We start from the raw sequence: 24,537 nt of genomic DNA on the forward strand, positions 1-24,537 counted from the left end.
CCCCAGCCTGGCTTGGTAGTGGGGCCGGGGGCTGCCCCTGCCAGCTTTAAGTCCCTGGGTCTAGTGATGGGACTCACTCATTCCCCCTTGTCCCAACTTGCAGGTGGCTTTTTGGTGTCCCAGAGAGGTTGTGCTCACCCTCCAGTGCCCCTTCCCTGGGGATACTCTGAACAGCTTGTTTGTACAGAGCTTGCTGTGGTACCCTGTCCTAAAGCTTCCAGAAAACCAGGCAGGTGGCTGGAAAGCTCAGAGAGGGATGGGCAGGGGCAGGCAGCCCCTTTTCCCTTAGGATATCAGATCAAGGTCAAGGCTGTGTGCCAAGGGAAGAGCAAGAAACCCAGGAAGTTGTGTAGCCTGGCTGTGGGGAACCAGGCAAGCCTGCCAAGCTTGGTAAGGCTGAAAAACTACACTGGAAAGAGATGTTTCCTCTTTGAAATTACAGGTTTCCCCTCTCATTTCTTGCAGAGTGAAATAAGAATCAAGCCAGAGACGAGGTGTGTTTATCTTCTAGTAAAATTGGTACCTGGGGATAATGCAGAATTTCATAATGAAGGTTCATTTAAAAGTCATGTGGGGGAAAACACCAATAGTCACTGTATAGCTCCTGAAGGCAATTAAATATTAATAGACTTCTTTTTTTGTAATGAAAGAGAGAGTTCTCTGAGACAGCTGTGTTTGTGGAAGGATGTGCTCAGCAGGGGTCACATCCCAGGTGGGTACGGGGCCTGCCCTAGGATTAGGGTCTGTGGGATGCTGGAGGGTATCTCATTACATCCAGTGCATTTCTTACCAGCTGCTCATTCGGAGTGTTGCTGATCACACTGGACACTGAGAGAGGCTGGCAGGCAGCCTGCAAGCTATTTGCTGGGTGGGATTCCTTTTTACTGTTACATTAAAATGCCACCTCTGAGGTGGAGGTGTGGGAGAGCAGCTAAGGCAGGCCAGGCTGAGGCATGTTCCCCCTGCAGCTATCTCCTCCTTCCCAGCATTGAGGCTCTGCCCTAAAGCAGGAGAAGCACTGCCCTGGGCCCTGCTGCCTTGTCTGAGGCTACGTGCCCTGGGACACCCCATGATTGCAAAGCACCTTCTTTACAGAGGAAGAACCAGGGCGACCTGTGCTGCTGCCACCCACTCAGAAGCACGAGGACACAGCCCGAGTAGATGGTGTGCAGGGAGCCATGGATGCCAGCAGACCAGGGACACTGCAGGTAGTACTGAAGATCACTTTATTTGCTCTATTTTTTCTCTTCCATAAAACCTGAAAACAATTAACTTCCAGCAAGAGATGAGAAAGCAGTTCAGTGAGAGATTTGGCTCTGCAGCAGCTCCCTTATGCCCCAGGCCAGAGGTGTTAATGCATTAGTGATGGCTGCAGCAGTTTAGACCTCCCAAAGGTCCTTGATGGGGGGTGTGAGCCCATCACAGGACACCCCAGTGGGGCCTGGCTGCCCACTCTTTGCTTGTCACCGTGCCTCTGGGGAAGAGCTCAGCTGGTGCCCATAGCACACCCGCGGTGACACCAGCCCTGGAGCCCATGCTGCTCTGCTAACCTCTTCCTCACTGAGTCAAGGCAAAGAAACACCCGGGGTTTTAGTTTCTGAGGGGCTGGGGGGGGATGAAAGGGATGAGGAGGATTGGTTTAGTACTGCAAAGTGACATCAGTGTGGTGGTAGCACAGGGAAGGCTCTCAACAGGCGAGGAGCTGCAGCTCAGGGATGGCCCCGTTCACTCTGGCTGCGGTGTGTAACGCAGGTACTTCTTGCCTGAAGGGAGCTCCTTTGTGAAGACTCCTTTGGGAAAGAGCTTCTTGGCTTCCTCATCAGGTAAGGTTGGCACAACCATGACACTGTCACCAGGCTAGGAGGCAAATGGGAACTGTGAGAGCAGCAGGGGAGCTGGCAGGTTTGGATGGACAGGGCAGGTCTGATATTGCTGCCCTGTGAACTCAGCCCCTGCAGCTCTGCCTGGAGCTGGCAGAGAGGACTCTGAGGAAGCTGCACCAGGAGGCGTGGATAACATGGAAAGGGAGAGCTGTGCCCTCTGCCAGCCCTGCCAACAGCATCCCCCAGCCCAGCTCTTCCCCACAGCACTCCCACGGGAACAGGGGGTAACTGAATGCTACTGAAGAGGGATGGCCACAGCTCAGCAACTTCGGCTGGTAATTTTCCGACAGGACAGGACTCGTCTGTGTACGTGCTGGACAAAGTGGGACTGTGTCCATAGCAGCCCTTCCTGGCTCAAAGGCAGGAGAACAGTAGGTCAGCTCAGGAAAAGGTGTCCCATGCTCGGTACTTCACTGGCTTTGAGTGGCTTTTGGCACACCAGCACCTGGCAAATTTTTCCCCACAGACAAAGGCAGGATCTGCCTTGGCCCACAGCTCAAGTATCTGCTGCCAGCAAGGACTGAGGGCAGGGACATCAGGTTCCTATGGCTGTGCCAGGCCTGGGATCTAACTCCTACCCCAGGACCTCTGCAGCTTTCCTCACCCTACGTATCTCCCTCCAAGGGAGGCTGGTTGATGTTTCAATGTGTATTTTCAGTGCCCAGCTGGGAGCTTTGCTCCCCTCCTCACCTTCCAGTCCACTGGGGTAGCGACCTTCTTGTAGGCTGTCAGCTGCAGGGAATCCACCACTCTCAGGATCTCATCAAAGTTCCTCCCAGTGGTGGCTGGGTACAGGATGGAGAGTTTCAGCTTCTTATCCGGGCCAAAAACAAACACCTGAGCACAGGGAGGACAGGGTCAGTAGCTGCATCATCCCACTGCCTTGCTGGATCTGCTCAGCCCTGCTGCTCCTCCCTTTCCTGGGAAGTGGCCTGCTTGATGGCAGGCGTTGGCGCAGGGGAGATGCCATGCTGGCAATCTCTTAGGGCAACCAGTGATGCCCAGGCACAGGAAACACGGCATTTGCTCTGGGAGCTTCTTTTTCCAATGTTAGCTCATTTTGCTAATTAAAATGTTTCCTCCCCTTGACCCATGCCCTTTTACGCAAGCACAGCAGGAGAGAGGGAAAGCCTGGCAGATGAAGCACTTTTGTCCCCTGTGTGTTAGGATAGGCACAACCAAGATGAGCTGGTGGCAAGAGGAAGACAGAGCTGTTGCCAGCAGGCCATGCTAGCAACAACCCAGGGATGTAACCCAGTGGAGTCAACCTAGCTCGTGAAGATGGTCATGCCCATCCAGGTAAGCTGCCCCCACATCCAGGCCCAGCTCCTGCCACAGGGCAGGAGAGCAGGCGATGGCTGCTGCTGGGCAGCAGTGCTCCAGGGCTGGGTCCTCACCACACGAGCAGTCAGGGGCACGCCATCCTTGTCCTGCTCATCGGGGTCCAGCATGCCCAGCTTGACAGCCAGCTCCCGCTTGGCATCGGCGATGATGGGGAAGGGCAGCTGCTCCTTGGGCTGTTCCCCGTTGTACGCAGTGATGTCCTGTGGAGACAGAACCAGAGCTCATGCTCCCTGCTGTGGGCTCCACCACAGAGGCACAGCCCAGGCAGGGAGACCTGCCACAGTGGGGCAAGCCCCTGCAGAAACATGCCCAGCAGCTGCTCTATAGGAGCTTTTGACTTGCTTGGCCTTAAGCTCTTGGGCTGTGACAGCACAGCCAAGGGCTCATGGACTTCCATGAACTTTCTCTGCTTCCAGAAACCAGGGGACAAGCCAGAAACTTGCATGCCAGGTGGGACTCTGCCTTCCTCTTGGAGGTTAGTAATTCAGCTATGCTAACACCCTGTCCTCATCTCAGGAACTGCTCTTCACAGGTCTTGTGAGAGGGACCAGCTCTGTTCAGCAAGTTACTCCCAACCTACTTAACTGAAGGCTCTTGAAAACAGAGTGAAAGTCTGAGTGCAGGTGCTGGGATGCAGCATGCTTCCTTCTGAATCATAGCTAGGACAGAAGAGACAACCATCCCCTTCCACAGCTGCACAGGCTGTCTCTCTTGTGGCCAGTTTATGAGGCTGCTCCCTGTGCTAGTCCAAATTTTACCTACTTCACAGGGAAACTCTATTTTGAGACTCTTTGGTCTGGACTTGGCCAAAACATTCAAGTTATTATTGTAGTTTGTGGTATGGGTCATGCTGAGCCCCAGCAAGGCTGGGAGGAGCCTGCTCAAAGCAGCACAAGCAGAGCAGTTACCAGCATTAAAGCGTATTCAATTCAAGGTTTCTGCCCCAGAAGAGAGCTCCTTGTTACTTCTATCCCCTTCATGCTACATGGGGACAAAGCTGACTCCAGCACTAAGGCAAGCCTCCCACACATCACTGTGCTGCCTTATCAGCTCAGCCGATGAACGTGGGGGAACAGGCTGGGTCTTGCTCAGAGGGAACTCAGGGAGGGCAGGGTTGGAAATGCTGCACCTTGGCACTGCCTGCTGCTGCTCAGAGCACACCAGAGCCAGCAAGGAGCTGGCAAGCCCAGCACCACTCCTCAGCTACCCTTCTGGGCTGACGGTGGTGACAGAAGGGGTTGTAACCCTGCCCTGGCTGCTCAGGATGCTGCAAGCAGGTCAAGTGGTGCACACGTGTCAAGATGTTTCCTTTCCAGCTTCTCTCTTCAGTTCATTTCTCCCCAGGGTTCTCTGAGTCAGCCTTGCACTGCACAAAGGGGCTGTTTCTCTTGGCTGGGTTGTGGTCAGGCTTGACTTGGGAGGAAGGGAGTGGTGCTCCTGCAGACCTGCGTTGTCAAAGCAGAGTGGGGAAGGGCAGCAGAGGCCAGCCCGGGTGAAATGCTTCCTAATGCCTGCTCCGGTTTCAGTTGGGATAGTTCATTTTCTTCCTAGTAGCTGCTACAGGGCTGTGTTTTGGGTTTATACTGAAAAACAGTCCTTGATAACACAGGAATGATTTGGTTACTGCTGAACTTGCACAGAGTCAAGGCCTTTCCTTGAGGCTTTTTCGTCTTCAATGGGGCTGGGGGTGCACAAGAAACTGGGAGAGAGCATTGCCAGGACAGCTGACAGGCAGCCAAAGGGCTGCTCACACCACTGGACATCGGGCCCAGTGTATGAACAGGGGGTAGTTGGAGGGCAGGAGCCAGCCACTCTGTGGGCATCGCTCAGAGGGTGGTGAGCAATGGCAGTGGGCATCACCTTGTTTTTTTTCCCTTGTGTTATATTTCTTTATCTTGGATATTCATTTTCATTCATTACAATGTATCCTAGTACTACTGTTACATTTTATTTCATTTTAGTTAGCCAACTGTTCTTCTCTCAGCCCATGAGTTTTAGTGTTTCCCTGCCTCTGCTCCCCACCCCACAGAGCTGCTGGCTGGGGTTACATCGTGACAGTGCCCCACAGAGTCACAGCAGGCTGCAGATGGTCAGTGACACCTCCTCTCTTCAGAGTGAGGGCTGGTGGATGAAGAAGCTTCTGAGAAGCAATATCCCAGTCCTATGCACTGTAACTTGTTACTTCCCCATGAACTAGTTTTCTTTCCAGAGTCCAGGCTGAAACTAGACATTGCTGGAGTGATTTAGTAACCCTTGACTCACCAAGGCAAAGGCATCAGTGGCCAAAGAGAGTGTTGCCATCTCCTCTACTGGGTATGGCATATGCCAGTCAACCCTGCTCAAGGAGCTCAAGCATTGAGCCAGCCTTTGGAGAAGCAGTGCACAGACTGAGGAGAGTGTGATGAATCCCTGCTGAGCTACAGGCTTGCTCCGAGTCCTGCAGCAAGCCCTGGGCTAGGGATGGCTAAGAACAGCACTGACATCTTTGGCTGGAAAAGCAAAGTGACATAGTCTGGCTACAGTCTGGTCCCACCTTTCCAGGCCCCATCTGCCCACTGAAATTTGGCAGCGAATCAAGCAGAAGTCTCTTTGTTTCATGCAGGATTTCAGCCATCCCTCCTGCCCACTTGCTTCCTCACAGACTGTGCTCCAGATAAAAAGCTTCGTCCTCCTGCTACTGCCAGGAGATCTGTCCAAAGAGAAAGCTTAGGTATGTGTAGGAATGTTGCACAGAGAGGTCTGCCCAAAGTTTTGCTTACTCCTAAGACTTACCTCTGTGTTAAGATCTACTGAAGGAAATTGCAGTTTCTAGATCTCAAGCTAGCATTTAATGAAGATTGCTTTTGCCCAGACAGGCAGCTTCTGCCAAGGCTGAGTATCCCTGTTAAGCAATCTTTTGCCCCATGGTTGGGCAGAAGAACCTTTGGGGCACCGCCCCTGGCCCCAAACTTGCAGCAGGCCCTAATCCTGGCCTTCTTAGTTAAACTCTTTAGCTCTCTGTAACCTGGAGTTGTTCTGTGCTTTATCAAAGATAAAGGAAAAGGTCTAAGTGCAGAGCAACCACATCCCTTTGCCCTCTTACCTGCTCCATGACACACACGTGCTGCCTTCACCACTCCTTCATGCTCCCCAGACCATTCCCAGTGTCACAGCCTGCCACATGCTCCCACTCCCAGGCTCATGAACCCCAGCAGTTGCTCTGCACTGAAGCAAACCTGCCCAAACTACAGCAGCTTTGTTTCCCCCTCTGTACCCTTTCTTGTTCCCCTGCAGCCTGCAAGACAGGCGATTTGGAGCACAGGCTGCATGGAAGCTCCAGCCTGCTGTGGATTTGTCCTCACCAACTGGATCTTCTGCTCTGGAAGACTTTCACAGTTTTTCCTTTTCAACAGGTGCTGAGCTGATATTTCCAAACCCATGATCCTGAGGCAGAAAGCTCACCACAGCTTGGAGCACTGCCCTCTGCCTTTCTCCACACTCCTGGAAGTTCTTCTAAATGTGCTGCCCTGCTTCCCATCAGTCACCACCAAGAGGCTGTTCTGCACCTTCTCCTGGTTTCTCCTGAGGCTGCACTGAGTAATTCCACAGCCCCAGCAAAGTCAGCCTGTTGTTCAGCAATTTTCCAGATCACATAACTATGCTGAACCCCAAGTGTCCCTGCAGATCCTCGAGGGAGCTCACCACCTCCCTCCCTTGACACAACTTATCTCCTCTGCCCGATTCCCTGCAGAAAAGAGCCTGCCCTTCACAAAGGCAACTTGGATTAAAAGCTTCTTGGAAACTGAGGACTTTGCCAAGGTCAGCAATGTCCTGTAGTTATTCAAAGGGCTTTAGCCAACCAGGAGATGAGATTCCCTTACAAAAGCATGACCCAAACTCTCTGTTATTTCTTGGTGTGGGATTTCAATGCCGTTTTCCCCAGGCCCTCTGAGGCTTGATGGGACACTGGCTATGCACCACTCAGGTAGCAAGGTCAATTTAAGCAATAAGGCAAGTAAGTAATTTCTAAAGCAAATCAGTCACAAACCAATGTTTGAGTGTGGAACTATCTCACCTTTAATTGCTTGGATTTCTCACCTTTGGGAAATGCCTGAGAACATGCCCAACTTCGAAAGGAAAGAAAGAAGCAGCAGGGAAATCACCTGGGAGTTTTACACTCTGGCCATATCTGTCTGAAATGCTCATTTTACACCCCTACCACCCATAAGCCCTGGAGTCATCCTCCCTGGCAGCACACCACTGCTGAGGCAGTGGTTTAAAGCTTTTCATTAGTTCCTTTTATGTTCCTTCAGCAAGCTCTTTCATTCCATCTTTTTAATATTCCCTCACGGTGGTTTTATACTGAGCATTCTCCTACTTGTGGTTTTATGTTTAACATGCCCCCGTTTGTTCTCAGTTTTCCTTTCCTGCCTGGGCATGACTCGCTCTCTTTGAAGGCTGCCTGATCCCTTCTGACGCCTCCTTTCCTGTTTTATTACAGAACTTTCTGAGGGTCTGTGGACAGATTGCTTCCCTCCAAGCTTTAGGCACCACCTTCACATATGTCTTATCCTTTTCAGGTAATGTCAGGAGAGCAAAAGTACTGTTTTCCTTGTGTCTGAAGTGCCCTGGGCTTTGTGGAGTGCTCCACGAAGACAGAGCACACACCCCTTCCTGCTCTGAATTTTAGCACCTCCCATCCTACACACTTGGGGATTCAAAATGCGCCATTCCCAGCCTGTGTTCTTTTCTGGGGGGGCTTTTCCTCTGGCCTTGGGAGCAAAGCAGCAGTGCAATGCTCACCTTGCTCCAAGAGAGGTGGTCTTGGACACTGTCAATGGAGAGGGCGATCATCTTGACGTTGCGCTTGCTGAACTCAGGTGCCAGCTTCGCCGCCCGGCCGAGCTCTGTGGTGCAGACGGGCGTGAAGTCCCGTGGGTGGGAGAAGAGGATGCCCCATCTGAAAGGGGAGAGGGGGAGATGGTGGTGTTGGCGGGGAGATGGCATTGTGGTTTGCCCGGCAGACAAAAAGCTGCACTGATTGCACTGCACGGAGCAATCTCTCTGCTAAGTGGAAATCCAGAACTCGTCCTTCTCTATTGCTAAAAGTCTTCACAGACCTGCCTTGTTCATCATGCTCTGAGAAAACTCCCCATGCCTCCCTCTCCTCTCCCTCTGGGATCCCACAGGGGATGCTGAAATAGCCCATGGTTCTTGATGTGGAGGTGGACATCATGCCAAATGAGGGAGTTTGGAGAGTCACGTGTACACTCTGTATCTCAGAGACCATGCTTGCAAGGGGATTTAGATGCCGAGCAGCCAGCCACGTTACTGCAGAGACCATCATTGATATACGGGACTAGTCACTATCCTGTACACCACATCAACTGCCGTGAGGAGAAACACCCATGTACATCGTGCAGCTGAAAAGGGACCCGAAAGGGGCTGATGGGACCAAACAGTAACCGAACCACTGTCATGAGCTGCCAAATGTACTTAATGAAAAAATAAGAATTAATCAACCAACAGGGAAAGGCAGAAGCTAACATCAGACTATGGCTATCCTTACAACTATGCTGCCACCTCACTTTTGGCCCCTGCTCCCCAGCAGTAGCTTCTGCAGCCTTTAGAGCAGGCAAATACTTGTCACCCTGCAGGTGAGGACACCAGTGCATAGAGAAAGGCAGCAATGTGAGATGAGCTTATGGCAACAGGACTCTCAGGAGTTTCTGGTGGCTAATGTAAGCTCCAGCACTGAAAATTCCCCAGGAGCTCCTTGTTGCATCATTTCTCAGCTCAGTGCTTACAGGGCTCACTGCAGCCCTCTCCACCTGGCCCCCAGAACTCAGTAAATATGGCCACGTGCTACAGCAACCGGGCAAAGCTCTGGCTGGGAAACTTGGGAACAGAGGTGTGAGGTACCTCGCAGCTTACGGTGAAGTGCTGGGACAGCCACCCAGTCTCTGGATGCAATAAGCAGCTACTTGAATCAAAAGGCAGCAAGCAACTGAGCAGGAGCTGGCTGAGAAACCTGCCCTGTGGGTGACGGGGCTGGAACGGACAGCTTTAAGAAGGCCTGCAGCTTATTTCCTTGCTAAAAGGGCACCTTTTCCTCCGTCTGCCCAAGCTCCCAAGCGGAGCCAAAGGCCGACTGCCTCCTGGCAGGCGCTGCGGGCAGCGAGCCCGAAGCGCGCGGTGGCGGGGCCGCGGTGGCTGAGGCAGCAGCCAGCTCCCTCCCTGCGCCCGCCCCGCCACGCACGGCAGCGGGTCCGCGGCTGGCCCGCTACAAGCGCCGCTCTGCCACCCCTGCCTCTGCCCTTCCCCGGCCTCTGCCCTTTCCGCTCCTCTCCGCAGGGAGGGCTGGGCTGGCCCGGGGCAGCCCCGCTCGCCCCCGTGCCCCGCAGCGCCCCGCGCTCCCCACGCGCTGCTTACGAGTCTCCCAGGAAGTCGTGGAAGCGAATGCGGCCGTGCGTGGTGTCCGCCTCGAAGTTGGGCGCCTCGTCGCCCAGCAGCAGCCCCGGCATGGCTCCGGCTCCCCCGGCCCCGACCGCGCTGGCTGCGGGCGCCGCCGCCGCCTCGGCGCATGCGCGGGGCCGCCCCGTCCCCTCCAGCCCTTGCGGTGCGGCTGCCGGGCTTTACGGCGCCCTGCGGTGGCCGCGCTGCTCCTCAGCCGAGGCAGCCGCGATGGCGACCTACGTGAGCGAGCTGGAGGCGGCCAAGAAGAGCCTGAGCGAAGCGCTGGGCGAGAACGTGAAGCAGTGAGTGCTGCGAGCCCGGCCGGGCCGGGCCTTTGCGCGTTTCCTCCGGGCCTTCAGGGGCTGCCCTGTGCGTACCGTGTGTGGGCCGCGGGCTCAGCGCGGGCCCGGCCCCGCGGCCCTCGGTGCTGGCGGCGGGACGGGGGACAAACGCTTTTCCTTGCATGTCTGCGCTAGGTACTGGGCCAACCTGAAGCTCTGGTTTAAGCAGAAGATCAGTAAGGAGGAGTTTGACCTGGAAGCGCGCAGGCTCCTCACGCAAGACAACGGTAAAAAGCCATCTAGTGTTTGCTTTCGTGCGTGCGCCTGCCGGGCCTGGGCCGGGGATCCTCCCTGCTGCTCGGCGCTCCCGGCACGGGGACACGGAGGGGAGGGAAATGTCAGTGGCCAGGGCTGCACGTACAAAGGTGGGAGGTGCCTTGGCCTGCAGGGACGAGTCCTTTTGTGGTCTCGGCACCGATCGGTGGAGAGAGTAGTAGGAAAAAGGTTAAATATACCGTCCCAGCAACCAAAAAGCCTTTTTGTAGCGTCACCGCGAAGACACAGTGCACTCTCCCGTGGGTTGGGACTGAATTGGTGATGTGGATGAAGTCGGGGGGCAGAACTCGAATTCATCAGGTGATTCTGCAGCCAGCAGATGCCTTTCCTGGCCTTTGCTGGGGTACATCGAAGTGCTAAAGGTTGATGCCTTCAGCCTCACCCCTGTGTGGGTCTGCAGACGTTGGCAGGCATTGCTGAGAGCGTTGTGGGAGATCCTGACTTCCACCTTTGTGATCCCTACAGGGAAGGGAGTTCGTTGGTGCTCAAAGGCCAAAGAAGTTGCTTATGAAGTTTGTCTTTGCCATTTATGATGCGTTATTACTTGCTCTGGGTTCCTGTAACCCTTCTGTGTGCAAGCTGCGTTTTATGTAGAACCTGTTTGACTTAACTTCACCTTCCTGGAGTTGACTCATACCCATCCTTTTTCTATCAAAAGCAACAGCCCTACTTCCAGGCAGAGGCACAGCCGATCCTCCTCTGACTGAATACACCCCAGGTTTCAGGTGGTGTGCAGTAAGGTTGGGTTTGTGTAAGTGGCACACTGACTTATTTCCATGCCACATGTAGTATCTCTTTAGTTAATGGAGTAGCAGATTTCAGGCCTAGTAGAAGACTCTGAAAAAAGATTAAATTGGAAGTTGTGCCTGTGTAGCCTGAGCACGAGGGGAAGAGTGTGGATGTCGGGAGGGTGTGCCTCAGGGCACTGGCACCTGGCTAATGAGCTGTCTGTCTGTCTGTCTGCAGTCCACTCTCACAATGATTTCCTCCTGGCTATTCTTACACGATGCCAGATCTTGGTGTCTGCACCAGGTAAGTCCCGAGAAGCCTCGTTTGAAACAATTATGTGTGTGTTATTGGTGGGTTTTGCACACAACACTCCCATTTTCTGAGCCTTAATATTGGTGTTCCTTTTGCCACACAGGCAAAAGTTCTGGCAAAGTAGTGATCCAGCTGCTGTGAACAGAGCTGCTGCTCTGGGTAAGCTAAGCGTGCTGGAATAGAGGCTAACGTGGGGTTGTGGTGAGCCAGGAGCTTGTTTGATTTCTGGATCGTGAGCTGAAGTGGAAAGGGACATGGCTGCATTGGCTTTGATCTGCTTTGATTACTGCTTCCTCTCTCCTCTGAACTTGGTGAGACTCTTTGTTCTTTTCTCTGCTGGTGATATCATTCTGGGGAGGTGGCTATTCCTGACTGATCTTGGAGTCAAGCATGGATCTGATAGAAAAATGCTTGCTGGGGGTGTTACAGTGAGTCTTAATCAAGCCGGTTGGCCCAGCCTTCTGCTGACAGTGAACTTTTAGCTTTGAATGCATTTAGAATGGGAGTTGTCAGGATTGCAAGGGATGTTTTGCTTGGTTTTCAAAAGAACTCTGCCATCCAGAGATGTGATGGGAAGGACAGTTGAGCTTGCAATTCAAGCTGTGAAACTGCTGTGCAGTAAGGGAGGGGAATTTGCTACAGCATGGATGGGAAAGTTTTTGGAGAAGAGAGGATAGCTGTTCTTAGGGTTCCTGATCTGCCTAGAGGAGAGACAAACAAAACTGGTAGATACCCACAGCTTTTTGTTGTAGCTGGTCTTTATACCAGTGGTGGTGATGAGATGCTCACCTCCCTCACCTCCCTCACCTCCCTCACCTCCCTCACCTCCCTCACCTCCCTTCCTTGCTCTTGAATTCACAAACACTTTCTGAGTTCCAGACTTGTCCACTTCAGCAGTCTGCACTACATAATTCAGAAGATTTATGTCTAAATGTTGCTGCTCTTTGCTTTTGGCTTAGATTACTTGCAGCTGGGTTATGAAAAGAAAGCACAAGAACAGGAGGTCTTGCTTCTGAGTGGCAGTAGTCAGGTTAGAGCCCATTGCTGCTCCGTGACTGAAGTTGAGGTGGTTTATTTCTGTGTGTGCCTCTCTGCTTAGCTGTATCGAATTTCATTTGTCTCTTTATTCAGTCTCTTAGCGTTGTGCAGCTCTTCTGCAGCTGTCTAGGCAGGCTTCCTCTTCCTTGGCTCAGGGAGTAGCTCAGGTTTGTCAGCAAAACTCTACCAGCACCTTGGCACACCCTCTTCAAGGCTATCTAGGAATGTGTTACAAGTTTGGCAACAAGGTGTGTTCTTAAAGACACGGTTCAGTGCTCTGCACTTAACAGGGCACACTGCTCATCGCTCCTGGAGCCTCTCCTCAGATCCATGCAGAGTCTCCCACTGGCTTTGGAGCTCTTCTGTACCGAGGTACCTCTTTCTGGGCCGCAGTCTGGGAGCTCTCTGACACACATCTTTTAGTTGCCAGTGGCTGGTTGCACACACCAGCCCAGGGGAGTGCAGTGTGAGTGGAGTGCTAGCTGTTAGGCCTAGATTTATTTTTCTCCCCCTAGATGCCAGTATGACACCTGCTACTTTTTGTTGTTGTGTGTTTTCTTTTGCCCCTCTGTGTATGAATGGAAAGCTGACAGGCTTTTGTCTCCACTGCTCTCTTGGGTAGAAGATGTTTACTTCACAGTTCATGGAAAAAAAATAATGTCAAGGAGTGTGCTTGGTGCACTTGGCACGCAATCACAAGGGTTACTGATGCATGTACTTTCCACCTTCGTGTGAGAGAGACGAGGGAGAAAGAACCACCTTTATAAAGCTGATTTGTATTGGAAGAAAAAAGGTGTGGTAGCATGAAGAGTGCACTTGGTGTTGTGGCATTTGGAACAGGAAGCCTTGGGGAAGGGATTTTTAAGGAGTGATTATAACCGCCATCAAACTGTGCAAACAAAGCTACCTGATCAAGTCAGCAAGGTTTCCTGAGTTAATATGTATCTCACTTGAACTGTTACCTCCATCCTTAGCTAAAAGTTAACAGTAAAACTGAGGCAACTGCAAACACTCAAGTTTGTGATATAAGGATTTCATTTATTTACTAGTAATCTGGAGTCAACTAAGAGATGCTTCAGCAAATTAGAACTCTTGCTGGGATAGCAGGAGCATTTTCTTATGCCAGGGTTGCCCACAGGCTCTGCTTGATTTGCTGAGGTTTCTTGTGTTCCTCTTCTCTCCAGAGAGCTGGGAAGGGAGGAAAAGGAAGAAGATGGGAGTGCAAGTTGGTGACAGAGGAAAGTCATCAGAATATATTTGATTAAACCCTTGTCCCAGCAGAAGATTAAAAAACTCCCTCGGCTACTGAAGATCACATAAACGAGAGTGGGAAAATGCATGTTTCCTGGGCTTGGCTGCTTTTCTGTCCTGACTTTCTCTGTTTGTGTCTTTGTCCTTTCCTCTTGCGTGGTGCTGATGCAGCAGGTTAGGAAAACCTGACGTGCTGTGTCTGGACTGGCTGGTGGGGCCATTGCTGCAGAGGTGGCAACTCTTAGAAGAACGTCCTTATCTGTTGCTCATCTTTGAGGGCATATGAGTAGTAATTGCTGTGGCTTGTTAACGTCCCATTCTCTTGCTAGCAAGATTAAGTAAAAGCTCCTGATGTCTGAGCCAACTCAGCTGTGTCATTTGTGGCCAGGAAGGCAACTACTGGTTTTCTTAGAATACTAGAGGGAAATTTTGCTTTCTTCATCTAGTGCAAGTTAGGCTTGGTAATCTGCAAACCTGGAAAAGGAGTCCCAAGAGTTCTGCTCTGGGCTCATTAGAATGGGAAATAGGAGACAATATCTCACCTTCTTGAGCTAAGTCTAAAGTTTTTGTTAAATGTGCAGGTTGAGATTCAGCTGAGTTGATCAAAGGGTACTGTTTGCTCCTTCTGTCTCCATCACCTAGTCGCACAGTCAGCTTGGAGTGCATCTCTGAGTGAGGCTGTGCAGGACCTGTCAGACTCCTGACCCTGGGGCTGGGCTGGGATGACATTGCAAGTTAGAGAGATGCACTTTCATGTGATTCTTGTGTCTGTCCTTAACACACCCAATTCCCCCTGCCTAGAAGGTGTCTGACCTGCCGTGGAGGAAGAGGAGGAGGAAGGACAGTCTCATCTGTAAACAGCAAAACACCTTGTGGGAGTACTAGTGTTATTTGGATAGATGCAAAGATGCAGCTCATGAGATCTCGGTGAAGGGCAAGAGTGGTCCCTGAGATGATTGTCCATGGTCCACCCTTGCTTGAGCTTCTGCTGTGATGAGTAGTGACACCAGCTTTAGGAGTCTTGGAGTTTATTTATTATTCTCTCATTTCTTGTAGTTGACTGATTGATTTTGACAAGACTAGTCGTAGACTCTTGGTTTTCATTTCAGTAATAGGATGTAGCTGAACTTCTTAGTAAACTTTTTTCTTGTAGGGAGAATAGACCATCTCTGTATCTGGAGGTTGTTTCTAACCACTTCTTAGCAACTGACCATACAAAACCTTCACCTGAATCCTTGGCTTTATCCTGATCCTGAAGCTTATGTCTCAGAAGTTGTTTTTTTCATGGCAGAGGACACTGTGCTTGTGCATTAGTGATGAGTGTGGGAAGCTCCCCATAGCCAAGGACTTCCAGCCAGCCTCAGGCCCTCTAAAGTATAACTGTGTGAATTCCTGGTGACAGCAAGTGAAACGTGGTTGCAAGAGGCCGAGGGAGGCACACAGGTGGGCAGGAAGCTGGTGGTGAACTGCAGCAGCCCAAGGTGACAGGGGGCAACCAGAGCTGGTGGGTTGTCAGTACTCCGTGAGAGTGCTTGAGGCTGGCGGAGTTGTGGATGGTCACCTGTGGGATGGCTGCCACCACTTCTTGCCATTGTCTGGAGGAAATGACAAATGCTGGCTGAGGTGGGAGCAGGGAGAGTCTGTGAGGTGCTGTCAGCATTGCCTGGCAGCACAGCTCTAGCCTCCACTTTAGGCAACTGAAGTACCATTAGAACTTGAGCTACCCAAGCTCACTGGGGTGAGCTGGGAGCCTGGCTCAGGGTGTGCTCTGCTCCCAAAGGAAAAGCCAAGGTGGGAGCATACTGGTGACAACAAAGCAGAGGCTGCCTCTGTAGCCATGAGAGGGCTGTCCAGTCTTTGGGTTGCACTTCTTGTTTGCTGTCAGCAAGTGCATGTATGTCCAGAGCAGTGTTGTCTTAAGCCCAGAGCACCTGGAGGAATTGTGCAGGAGTCCTGTAAAACCCTTCAGTGGGAAATCTGCTCGTCTGTCCTTGCCGGAAACTGGATGACTCAGGAGCTGGTTTGGCCTGCTGTAGACATAGCTGTGAAACAGCACATGGTGGACTTCTGAGCAGTCTCCTCAAGGTGATGTGGCCAGATGTTATTTATTTAGTGGTTTCACACAGTAATCTTTTTCAGCTGCTTACCAGTTCTGGTCAATCACAAACTTCCTGCTCACCTTGGCTTTGTCCCACTCCTGGGCTCAGTGGTCTCTGCAGTCCTTTTCTGCTCTCCCTTCTCCTCAGTGTAAGAAGAGCAGTCAGAGACAAGGTTTGTTAAAGTTGATGGAGCTGTACAGGCAGATGTAAAGAGTCTGCTCCTGGTTAGCATCTGACCTGATCCAGGAGCTGTTGGGAGGAGAATCCCCCTCCAGCCAAGCTCCTGTCGACATCCTGATGGAACAAATGGCTTGTCTCATGGCTTTTCTTGGAGGCTGTGCTCATCTTTGTCCTTTTGCCATGGGTTTGTGTGGCACGTGGACTGAAATTTCTGCTTAAGTGATGGGATATGAATGAGTCAAGCTAGCAGGTGGCTGCCAAAGGGAGGTAAGGGCTGGTGAAAGCGTTCTCCCCTGAGAAGTCTTTCCTCTGGGCCATGGCTGTCGATTTTTGGGTTAAGGCTTAGCTGGGGGGTCAAACGTTAAGGGTTTTCACATGTGGACAGTTTCATCCTGGCCCTAAATCAGCAACACCTATCAGTGGGGATTTTTTCTTTTCAATTTGTAGAAGGTGCTGGATCCCTGCCGTGGCCAGGTGGCTCTGCAAGTAAGCCTGGAAAACCCAAAGGAAAGAAAAAGATTTCTTCGGTTCGGCAAAAGTTTGATGTAAGTGCCCAGGGTCCGATGGTCGTGGTCACAGTGCTCTGATGTTCTCTTGAGGGCTTTTTGTTACTGCTGGGCATGATGAAAGTCCAACAAGTGCAATGATGTATGTCCTGTTTGTTTTGAGTTCTAGATTGGGTGAGTGTTGAGGGTCAGTGGCCAGTGGGGAGAAAGGCCACAGTATAAACAGGCTTTGTGAGACACCAGAGAATCCATGGAAGAGCATCCAAATGTCAAAGTTGCAAAAGTTTGTATTCCAGGAACCAGTAAGGAGTAACTTGAACTCTGTGGTCACTGCATTAACACTTGGGCAGGCCTTCCATAGTCACATTCACCTTTTGTGTTCTCTGTAAGATTCACTCATCTGCCAAATTCTTGAAGCAAAAGAGATTTCCTGCTTATTCAGTCAGAATTCTGTGATTGTATGATCCCCTCCACAGGTCTCTGCAGTTGCAAGTGTTAGAAGTAAGATGTTCCTTGGGTGGAATGTTTTTAGAGGGTCCAGTTGTTTCAGAATTGAAAGTGCTTTGTGAAGATGCTGCTTTCTGGGAGACAGCAGAGAAACGTGCACGATGCAGTTCACTTTGCAGCCAAGGCTCTGTGTGTCCCTGGGATTGTCACACCTGTGTTCTATGGTGGTCTCAGTGCTGCCAGAGCAGCGTGGTGTGAAAGAGGATTGGGATGGGGCCCAGTCTTCCACAAGTGGGGTTTGACGAGCTAGTTCAGTTTGTTGAAAAGGAGAGTGTGTCTCTATGGATTTATCAGGTGCCTCGGCACATTGTGATCCTGTTTGGTTCTCTGGCAAGGCAGAAAAATAACCAAGCAAAGAAGCTGTTCTTGCTGCTTTATTCCTCTGATCAGCATTCCTCGCAGCTGGATGAAAGCCAGTGCACAGGGAGCAGGGGCTGGGGACAGGGAGACAGCCATGGCAAAGCCATGAGAGGCTCGACAGTGAGGCAGGAAGTGTGTGCTGCAGAGAGCAGCTTCACACAGGTGAATCCAGCTGAGGGCTCCTTTGCCTTTGGGAACTGCTGAAATGTTTGGCGGTGTAAACAGCTGCCACCTGAATTCCCGTGGCAGCCTGGGTTATCTTGTTGGTTTAACATTCACTGTGACATTCCAGCAGGGAGAGTTTAGGAAGCAAGTCCTGATGTAGGAGAAACCTGGGAATTTAGTTTCCTGGGATACCCCAACATTTCACCACATCTCTAGTGTGTGTTTATCGACATGTCCCTGGAAAGCTTATGGTTATGGTTAACAGACTTTACCTTTTCGTAGTGGAATTCCTGAGCAGTGTGAAGTGCCTCAGTGTTTCCTCATGTTTCCCTCGCTGGTCAGAGTAACAGCTGTGAATGACCACAGATTCATTCCAGTTGGCTTCTGCTCTCCCAAACCTCATTCCCCTTCAGAGTTGCTTACACTTTGAAGTAAGCACTTTGAAAGTGGGGTTTTTTTTTTTCCAGGCATACAAGCATGTGGCTTTCCTGTAATGAAAACATAAATCTAAAGAATTAGGTGGAGGGAAACCTGCTTTCACATCATTAGTGGGTGGATTGGTTTTTCACTCTGAGTTAAATGCCACACTGTCCTTTGAATAAAGCAGCCCCATTTCCTCTCCTGAAACTTAAGATGTAAGAAATCCACTTTGCTGTGTATTCATTGTTTATATATAAGTATGTGTTTGTCTTGATGTTCCACAAGAGCCTTACAAACATCTTCATTCCAGAGCCACCAGATTTGTGGCTTGGGAGAGTGGAGGGTCTGGAGTTGTGGGAATAATTTATGAGCAAGGGTCGCGTTCCTCTCTGGGTTGTGGCTGGGCCAAGCACATATCAAGACTCAAGGATCAGTCATTCCCATCTACTTTTTTCCCACCTTTTCCTGGGGACTGAGACTTCCCAGGAGCCACCACAAGCACTCAGGTCTTTAAATACCAGCACAGCAAGAGAATTGTGCTGGAATACGCCTGGGAAATGGAGGTTGTCCCCTTCTGGTATTGATTTCTGCTGTGACTTTTTTGTGTTGGTTTTCCCCCGAATAACTGAGCCAATTGTGAAAACCAGCCATAATCCATCTTGGAATCTGCACAGTAACACAGCTCTGTGTAGGGTACTGAAAGTGCACGAGCAGACTACAGTATGGAATTCAGAACTGGGATTTGGTAAAGTCATTGCATTTTAAGCTTTGAAGAAATGCAGGAATTACTTCATCACACGAGCTTGGAAACTATACAGTTAGTGAGTGAAAATACACCCTTCTGCACAAGAAATGACTAAATAGATGAGCACTTTTCTGCTCAGAAGGAGGTGACTGAGAGATGTCGAAGCCCATGAAATTGTTGCTGGCCTGGATAGTGTCAGCAGAGATAAAAGGGACAGTGGCTGGCCACACTGGAGTCTTCCAGGAGAATCCCATGAATTAGCTGGTAGGCAATGCAGAGCAAACCAGAAGAGATGACTTCATGTGGTGGGTCATTACACTACGGAATTTTTTGCTGTGGGATGTTGTGGATAAACAAAAGTTCCAATGGTTCAGGGTGTTGCTGGACAAGTTCATGAGCTGTTTAATAAAAAGACACCAGCACTGGCCCAGAAATGTGTTCAGTCCCCAACCATTGAGGGTTGGGAGAGTATCCTGGGGAGGAGCATCACTTGTGTTACTGTGATATGTTTGCATAGGGTTTGCTTTCTGAGTGGAGAAGGGCTGTTTGGCTTGATGGACCAAAGAGTCTGACTGAGCATTTTTACCTTCTTGTGCCCTGACGCGGTGTTCACACCAGCACCGGTTCCAGCCTCAGAACCCGCTGTCTGGAGCCCAGCAGTTTGTGGCCAAGGATCCTCAGGAGGATGATGACTTGAAGCTGTGCTCTCACACCATGATGCTCCCCACACGTGGGCAGCTGGAAGGCAGGATGATTGTCACAGCCTACGAGCACGGGCTGGACAACGTCATGGAGGAGGCCGTCACCGCCGTCATCTACGCCGTGGAGGTGAGGCTGGGCTGCCTGGCAGTGCTGCTCCCCACACAGGGCTGGGTGTGGGGTGTGGGGTGACAGCCTTCAGTGGGGAGAGGAAACCTGCTTCTCTGGCTGCCTGCTTGCCTCGGGAGGAATAAGATGAGAACCAAAGGGTTTCCAGTTCTGTGGCATCATGGATGGAAAGCCTTGGATTTCAGCCTGCAAGTGTTAGTTTTGCAGTACTTGTGTATGAAGAACTCCAGGTGTGCTGAAGTAGCTGTTTTGGTAAGTTCTGGTCTTGTTAGTTAAAAGCAGGGATGGAACAGGAGCTCCAGTTCAAACAGGCCTGTGTAAAATAATCCATTACAGGCACCAGGTACCTGGTGTGGAGGGGAAGGGATGGAACTGGGCAAGAGCAGCCCCAGCAGGTGAGGTACCTGCTATGGTTGGGTTTGGCCATCAGTGCTGTGTTACCTGGAAGTGTACCACCTGGGAGTGGTGTGCTTCTGTCTCCCGCAAGGAGACAGCCCTTACTTGGGGTGTTGATGTGTGGATGGTTGTCTGGAGTCAGATTTGGAGGCCAACCTGAATTCCCCATCCGCTTCCCATCAAGAAGCAGTTGTCTACCTGTTTTTTCAGTTACTTCTCCAGCACTTTGCAGGCAACTGAAGAGTTTGAAAGAAGAGTGAGTAGCTTTGTGCTGTGGTTTTGGGGCCGGTATTTCAATATGAGCGTAACATCTAGTGCAAAGTACTAGATGCCTCTGATCCCTTTGGTAGAGTTTGGGAATTTCCTGGCATTTAAGAAACCCTTTTAACATTTGAAGTACAGTTCACAGGCTAACACATACCCTGCTCACATGGTGCCAGGATCTCTGTATCACACAGTGAAAACATCTTGTAACAGGTCCAGATGTTGATCCCCTTCCACTTTTTCTCCCTGTGGTCATAGCACTGCTGGTGAGGCACTTCTCATAGCTGTGGCTTGGGAGAGTGACTAAATCAGCACGTGTCAGGAGCTCTTTTGTCGTTGCAGAATCACCTGAAGGACATCCTGACGTCTGTGATAGCGCGGCGGAAGGCCTATCGCCTGCGGGACGGCCACTTCAAGTACGCCTTCGGCAGCAATGTCAACCCCCAGCCCTACCTGAAGAACAGTGTTGCTGCTTATAACAATTTAATTGAGTGGTAAGCAACTCTGGGCATGCTTGATTCCAGATGCAATTTGCTAGTCCCAAAGCTGCTCCACGGCTCAGTTTCTCTTTTTACTTAGTAGGATTGGTCTATAGAGTGCTGAGCTTTCATACCTGAGGAGAGGCAGCTAACAGAGCGGGGGGACAGGGGTGTTTCTCAGCAGTGGAGTTTAGGACAGTGTTAAGTCTCTCTTCCTTGCCTGTGCTTGTCCCCTAATTTATGAGAGTGACCCCTGGGCCTCTGAATGTCCTGAGTAATCCTTGCATTTTGGAAGCTGTACTGAGTGATGCAGGAGTCGTTCTGCTCTCAGGGGAGCAGAAAAGCCCTGCCTATGTGGGGGCAGCATCCTGCATGTCCTCACCAACATTTCACAACAACAGTGCCATCCTGTCACTTCCTGCATCCAGATGTGTTTATCATGCCTTTCCAATTAGAGCTTCAAGGTCATCAGGTTTCCTACAGCCTCAAACAGCTTGTGCTGTGCATCTGGCAGCATGTGTGTACGAGAAGGCAGTTGTGTTTGTCTATGGCAGCTTCTAGCAGTTGACAGGAGGTCGTGGGTGTTTTGAGATTTGATTGTAGCACTACAAACGCTGCAGATGCAATCCACTGCCAACAGCTCTGCCTAACGGTTCATGTCTTTCAATTGACTGTTGTGGGTACCTGCATTTTTATGCTGGGCCAAAACTATTGGCTGGAAAAAACAAAAGTGGCCCAGCTGAGATCAGTTAGGCAAGCTTGAAGCACAGTGAGGATTGGTTTGTGCTATTTTTATTAAACTGGAGTTTAAAAGAGATTTTAGGTTAATTTTAGGGCTACCAACTTGATGAGGGGACTGGAACACCTGAGGAAAGGCTGAGAGACCTGGGGCTGTTTAGCCTGGAGAAGACTGAGAGGGGATCTAATCAATGCTGATAAATCCCTAAGGGGTGGTGTCGAGAGGATGGGGGGGAGTCTTTTTTTCTGTAGTGCCCAATGACAGCACAAGGGGCAACAGGCACAAGGTGCAACACAAAACGTTCCACTTGAACATGAGGAGAAACTTGTTTGGTGTTCACATGAGGGAGCCCTGGCCCAGGCTGCCCAGAGAGAGTGTGGAGGCTCCTTCTCTGGAGGTTTCCAAACCCTCCTGGACACGTTCCTGTGCCCCCTGATTGAGGGGAACCTGCTTTAGCAGGGGGTTGGGCTGGATGAGCTCTGGAGGTCCCTTCCAAGCCCCAGCGCTCTGTGATTTAATTACAACTGAAGTAATTTCATGTACATAAGGGCCAAGTCAGCTGAGAGAGAAAGGCAGGCCCCTGCTGTGTGACTCCCAGAGCTGGTGCTGTGTGTTTGACTGGAAGGTTTCCGTGTTTCTCTGTCCCCAGCCCTCCCTCGGCCCCGGCCCCAGCTGCTGGTCAGAGCCTGGCTGCCCAGCCCGCGCCTGACGATGCTGAGCAGCAGGCAGCTCTGCTCCTGGCATGCTCTGGGGACACCTTACCAGCATCCCTCCCACCAGTCAACATGTATGACCTGTTTGAGGCACTCCAGGTAAGTTGTTCCTAGTGCACTGCCATGCCACAGGCAGCACAGCCCTGCCTGCCAGTCTCAGATTGACTTTACATGCCTGGAGCAGGTTTTGACTTCCCCTCCTACGGTCGATGTCCTTCTTTCCCTCTCAATTTTACCCTTCTTTGACTTGTTCCCACTGTTTGGTGGTGGTTAACATCCAGTCAGCTTATGGCTTAGTGCCTGTTCTGCTCCCCTTGCTCAGAGTTGTCTCATAGCTACATAAGAAGGGTGAACTCTGCGAGGATGCAGTGATCACATCAGACTGAGCTAGGAGACTTTGCCAGCAATGCAGCTGAGTGACTTGCCTGGCTTGTCCCTCTTGCTTTTCATCTTCCACCTGGGTACTTAGAGGAACACTTGGCCCCAGCACACAGGCTGCTGCAGTGGGTCAGCTATGCTCACCCCAGCCCCAGGGAGGTGTCTAAGGTAGGCTGAATAAATCTGCTTGTGGTTCCTTCTCTCTCTGACAGCTCTGGGGACGTACTTTGAAAGTCTCAAATAATCTGTGAGAAATTCCCCCTTGATCTCTGCTGCTGTGAATGGGATTTTGTCTTGAGGCTGCAGGGGCAGACGATTCACTGGAGAGTACCAAGCATGCATCTTGTGTTTAGTCACAATTGCTTGGAAGATTTTTTTTTGCTGACAAATTGTCATGGCAAGAGCAAAATGTCAGTTTCCTCACCATGGCCCAGTGGAGTGAGAGGCAGTGGGTCTGCCCTGGCTGCTGGGCTCCTGTTCCTGCACCGTGGCCGCTCTGACCATCCTCGGGCCCAAGGGGGTTCTGTCCTGGCCACCAAAACATGACCGTTATTTTCTAATGTCTGTCTCCAGGTGCACAAAGAAGTTATTCCTGCACACACTGTCTATGCTCTCAACATTGAGAGGATTGTCATGAAACTCTGGCACCCGAACCATGAGGAGCTGCAGCAGGACAAGATCCACCGGCAGCGGCTGGCGGCGAGGGAGGGCCTCCTGCTCTGCTAGAGCTGGGCAGGTGTGTGTATCCAGGGGTTCCTGGCCACCTGAGGGACAGCCAAGCTGCCTGCTGTGGTGACTACATGGTTAAGCTGTACTGACAGGCAGAGGCTGCCTCCTGACCCACCCTCAGGCCTCAGCTGCACAAGGGGCTCTTCCTCGGACTTGCCATTCGGATGCTGCCTGCAAAGCTGTGTCAGCATTTCAAGGATGATGTGAGTTATGAGTCAGCTTTTCCTATGGAAATACAACTGAGTTGAGGTACACTTTTCTCCGCTTCCCCAGAGTCATCTGCCGTGGTGTGCTTACAGATCCCACTGAACTGGAATGGAGAAACAAGAGATTAGTTTGCAAAGACTGTTTTTTAGGAAAAATAAATATGGGAGTGGAAAGAGTTGGTTTTCAAGAAGGTGTGTTTGCGGTTTATCTTGTGATGGTGGGGAATCTGCCTCCTCACCTTCTCCTCTTGGGTAGTTTCCCTTCTGAGCTCAGCCTCAATGGCCTTTGTCCAACTTCTGTTGCAACTGGTGAGATCTTTTTCCATTCACTGAAGTGTTCTGAAGTGATGATGAGCAGTTCTGTAAGCTGACATTGTTCCTCTTGTACCAGGGGAACCTTTGATTAGAAACTCTGCAAAAACAAGGCAAAGAGGTAAAGGTCCTTCCTAGCCTCTCTTGTTGTACATCACAAAACATGAAGGTGTGTGAGGAACCTCTCAGCAGTTAACAAAATAAGAGACAAAATCAGAGTTGTGTTTTCCTATCAGCTTAATCCTTGACTCTCCCCTGTCTTGTAGTTGTGTTCTGGGAGTTGTTGGACCTATGTCAGGAGACAGCCTCTGCCTGTCAGTACAGCTTAACCATGTAGTCATTGCAGCGGGCAGCTTGGCCGTCCCTCAGGTGGGCAGCAGCTCCTGAATACACACACCAGCCCAGTGTCTTTGTGCTGCAGACTCCCTGTGTTTGCAGCCTGATCAAAAACATCTCCTGTTACTTCATTGTAAAAATAGGCAGCCACCGCTCTGCATGTGGGGAGGGAGTCACTGTGCTTCTGGTGTGTAAAGGGGGAAACTCCCCCTGCTGTCTTGCAGCTACTCTGCTGTCCTCCTCCAGAGCCAGCTCCCTGCTCCTCAGATGCTGCAGGGAACAGGCATACAATCAGGACAATTCTATTCAGATATCCTAATTATGACCTGTTTTTAACCACAGCTCTAGAGGTGTGTGCTGAAGGATGTCTGTGCTTATTGTGCCTCCAGAGAGCAGAATTGAAACAGCTTCCTCCGAGGGAACAGGAAAGGGGAAGGTCATGGTTCCCTCTCGATTCTAGTTTCCCTCTGTTTGGGAAGTATTCGGTTAGGCGAGCTCTCATCTTTCCCTTTCCTCTGCTGTTTCCTTCTCTGCTGTGCTGTCAGGACTGAAGTGAGTGCAGAGCC

At 51.0% G+C, this 24,537-nt stretch overlaps 2 protein-coding genes across 4 annotated transcripts; one reads left to right on the forward strand and one right to left on the reverse strand.

Annotated features, from left to right (window-relative positions):
- Nucleotides 1-1,209: 1,209 nt before the first annotated feature.
- Nucleotides 1,210-9,781, reverse strand: PRDX6 (peroxiredoxin 6). The gene is made up of 5 exons (XM_062004148.1): nt 9,639-9,781; nt 8,010-8,166; nt 3,281-3,427; nt 2,574-2,720; nt 1,210-1,857 (listed from the first exon to the last, which is right to left on the reverse strand). Exons 1-5 carry the CDS (start codon nt 9,728-9,730, stop codon nt 1,726-1,728), a joined length of 675 nt encoding a protein of 224 aa, XP_061860132.1. The 5' UTR covers nt 9,731-9,781; the 3' UTR covers nt 1,210-1,725.
- A 26-nt stretch (nt 9,782-9,807) lies between these two features.
- Nucleotides 9,808-23,514, forward strand: TADA1 (transcriptional adaptor 1). 3 transcript variants are annotated; one of them, XM_062004150.1, is made up of 9 exons: nt 9,808-9,964; nt 10,139-10,230; nt 11,246-11,311; nt 16,336-16,433; nt 19,210-19,419; nt 20,422-20,573; nt 21,947-22,109; nt 22,962-23,124; nt 23,210-23,514. In XM_062004150.1, the coding sequence occupies exons 1-8, from the start codon at nt 9,891-9,893 to the stop codon at nt 23,112-23,114; spliced, it is 1,008 nt and encodes a 335-aa protein (XP_061860134.1). In that variant the 5' UTR covers nt 9,808-9,890; the 3' UTR covers nt 23,115-23,124; nt 23,210-23,514. The 3 variants fall into 3 exon arrangements, with proteins under 3 accessions (XP_061860134.1, XP_061860133.1, XP_061860136.1); XM_062004149.1 differs by having other exon boundaries at nt 22,962-23,514; XM_062004152.1 differs by lacking the exon at nt 9,808-9,964 and adding an exon at nt 11,424-11,479 and having other exon boundaries at nt 10,141-10,230; nt 22,962-23,514.
- The last annotated feature ends 1,023 nt before the right edge of the window (nt 23,515-24,537 follow it).

This window comes from Colius striatus, chromosome 10 (assembly GCF_028858725.1).
Source record: "Colius striatus isolate bColStr4 chromosome 10, bColStr4.1.hap1, whole genome shotgun sequence".
Lineage (NCBI taxonomy): Eukaryota > Metazoa > Chordata > Aves > Coliiformes > Coliidae > Colius > Colius striatus.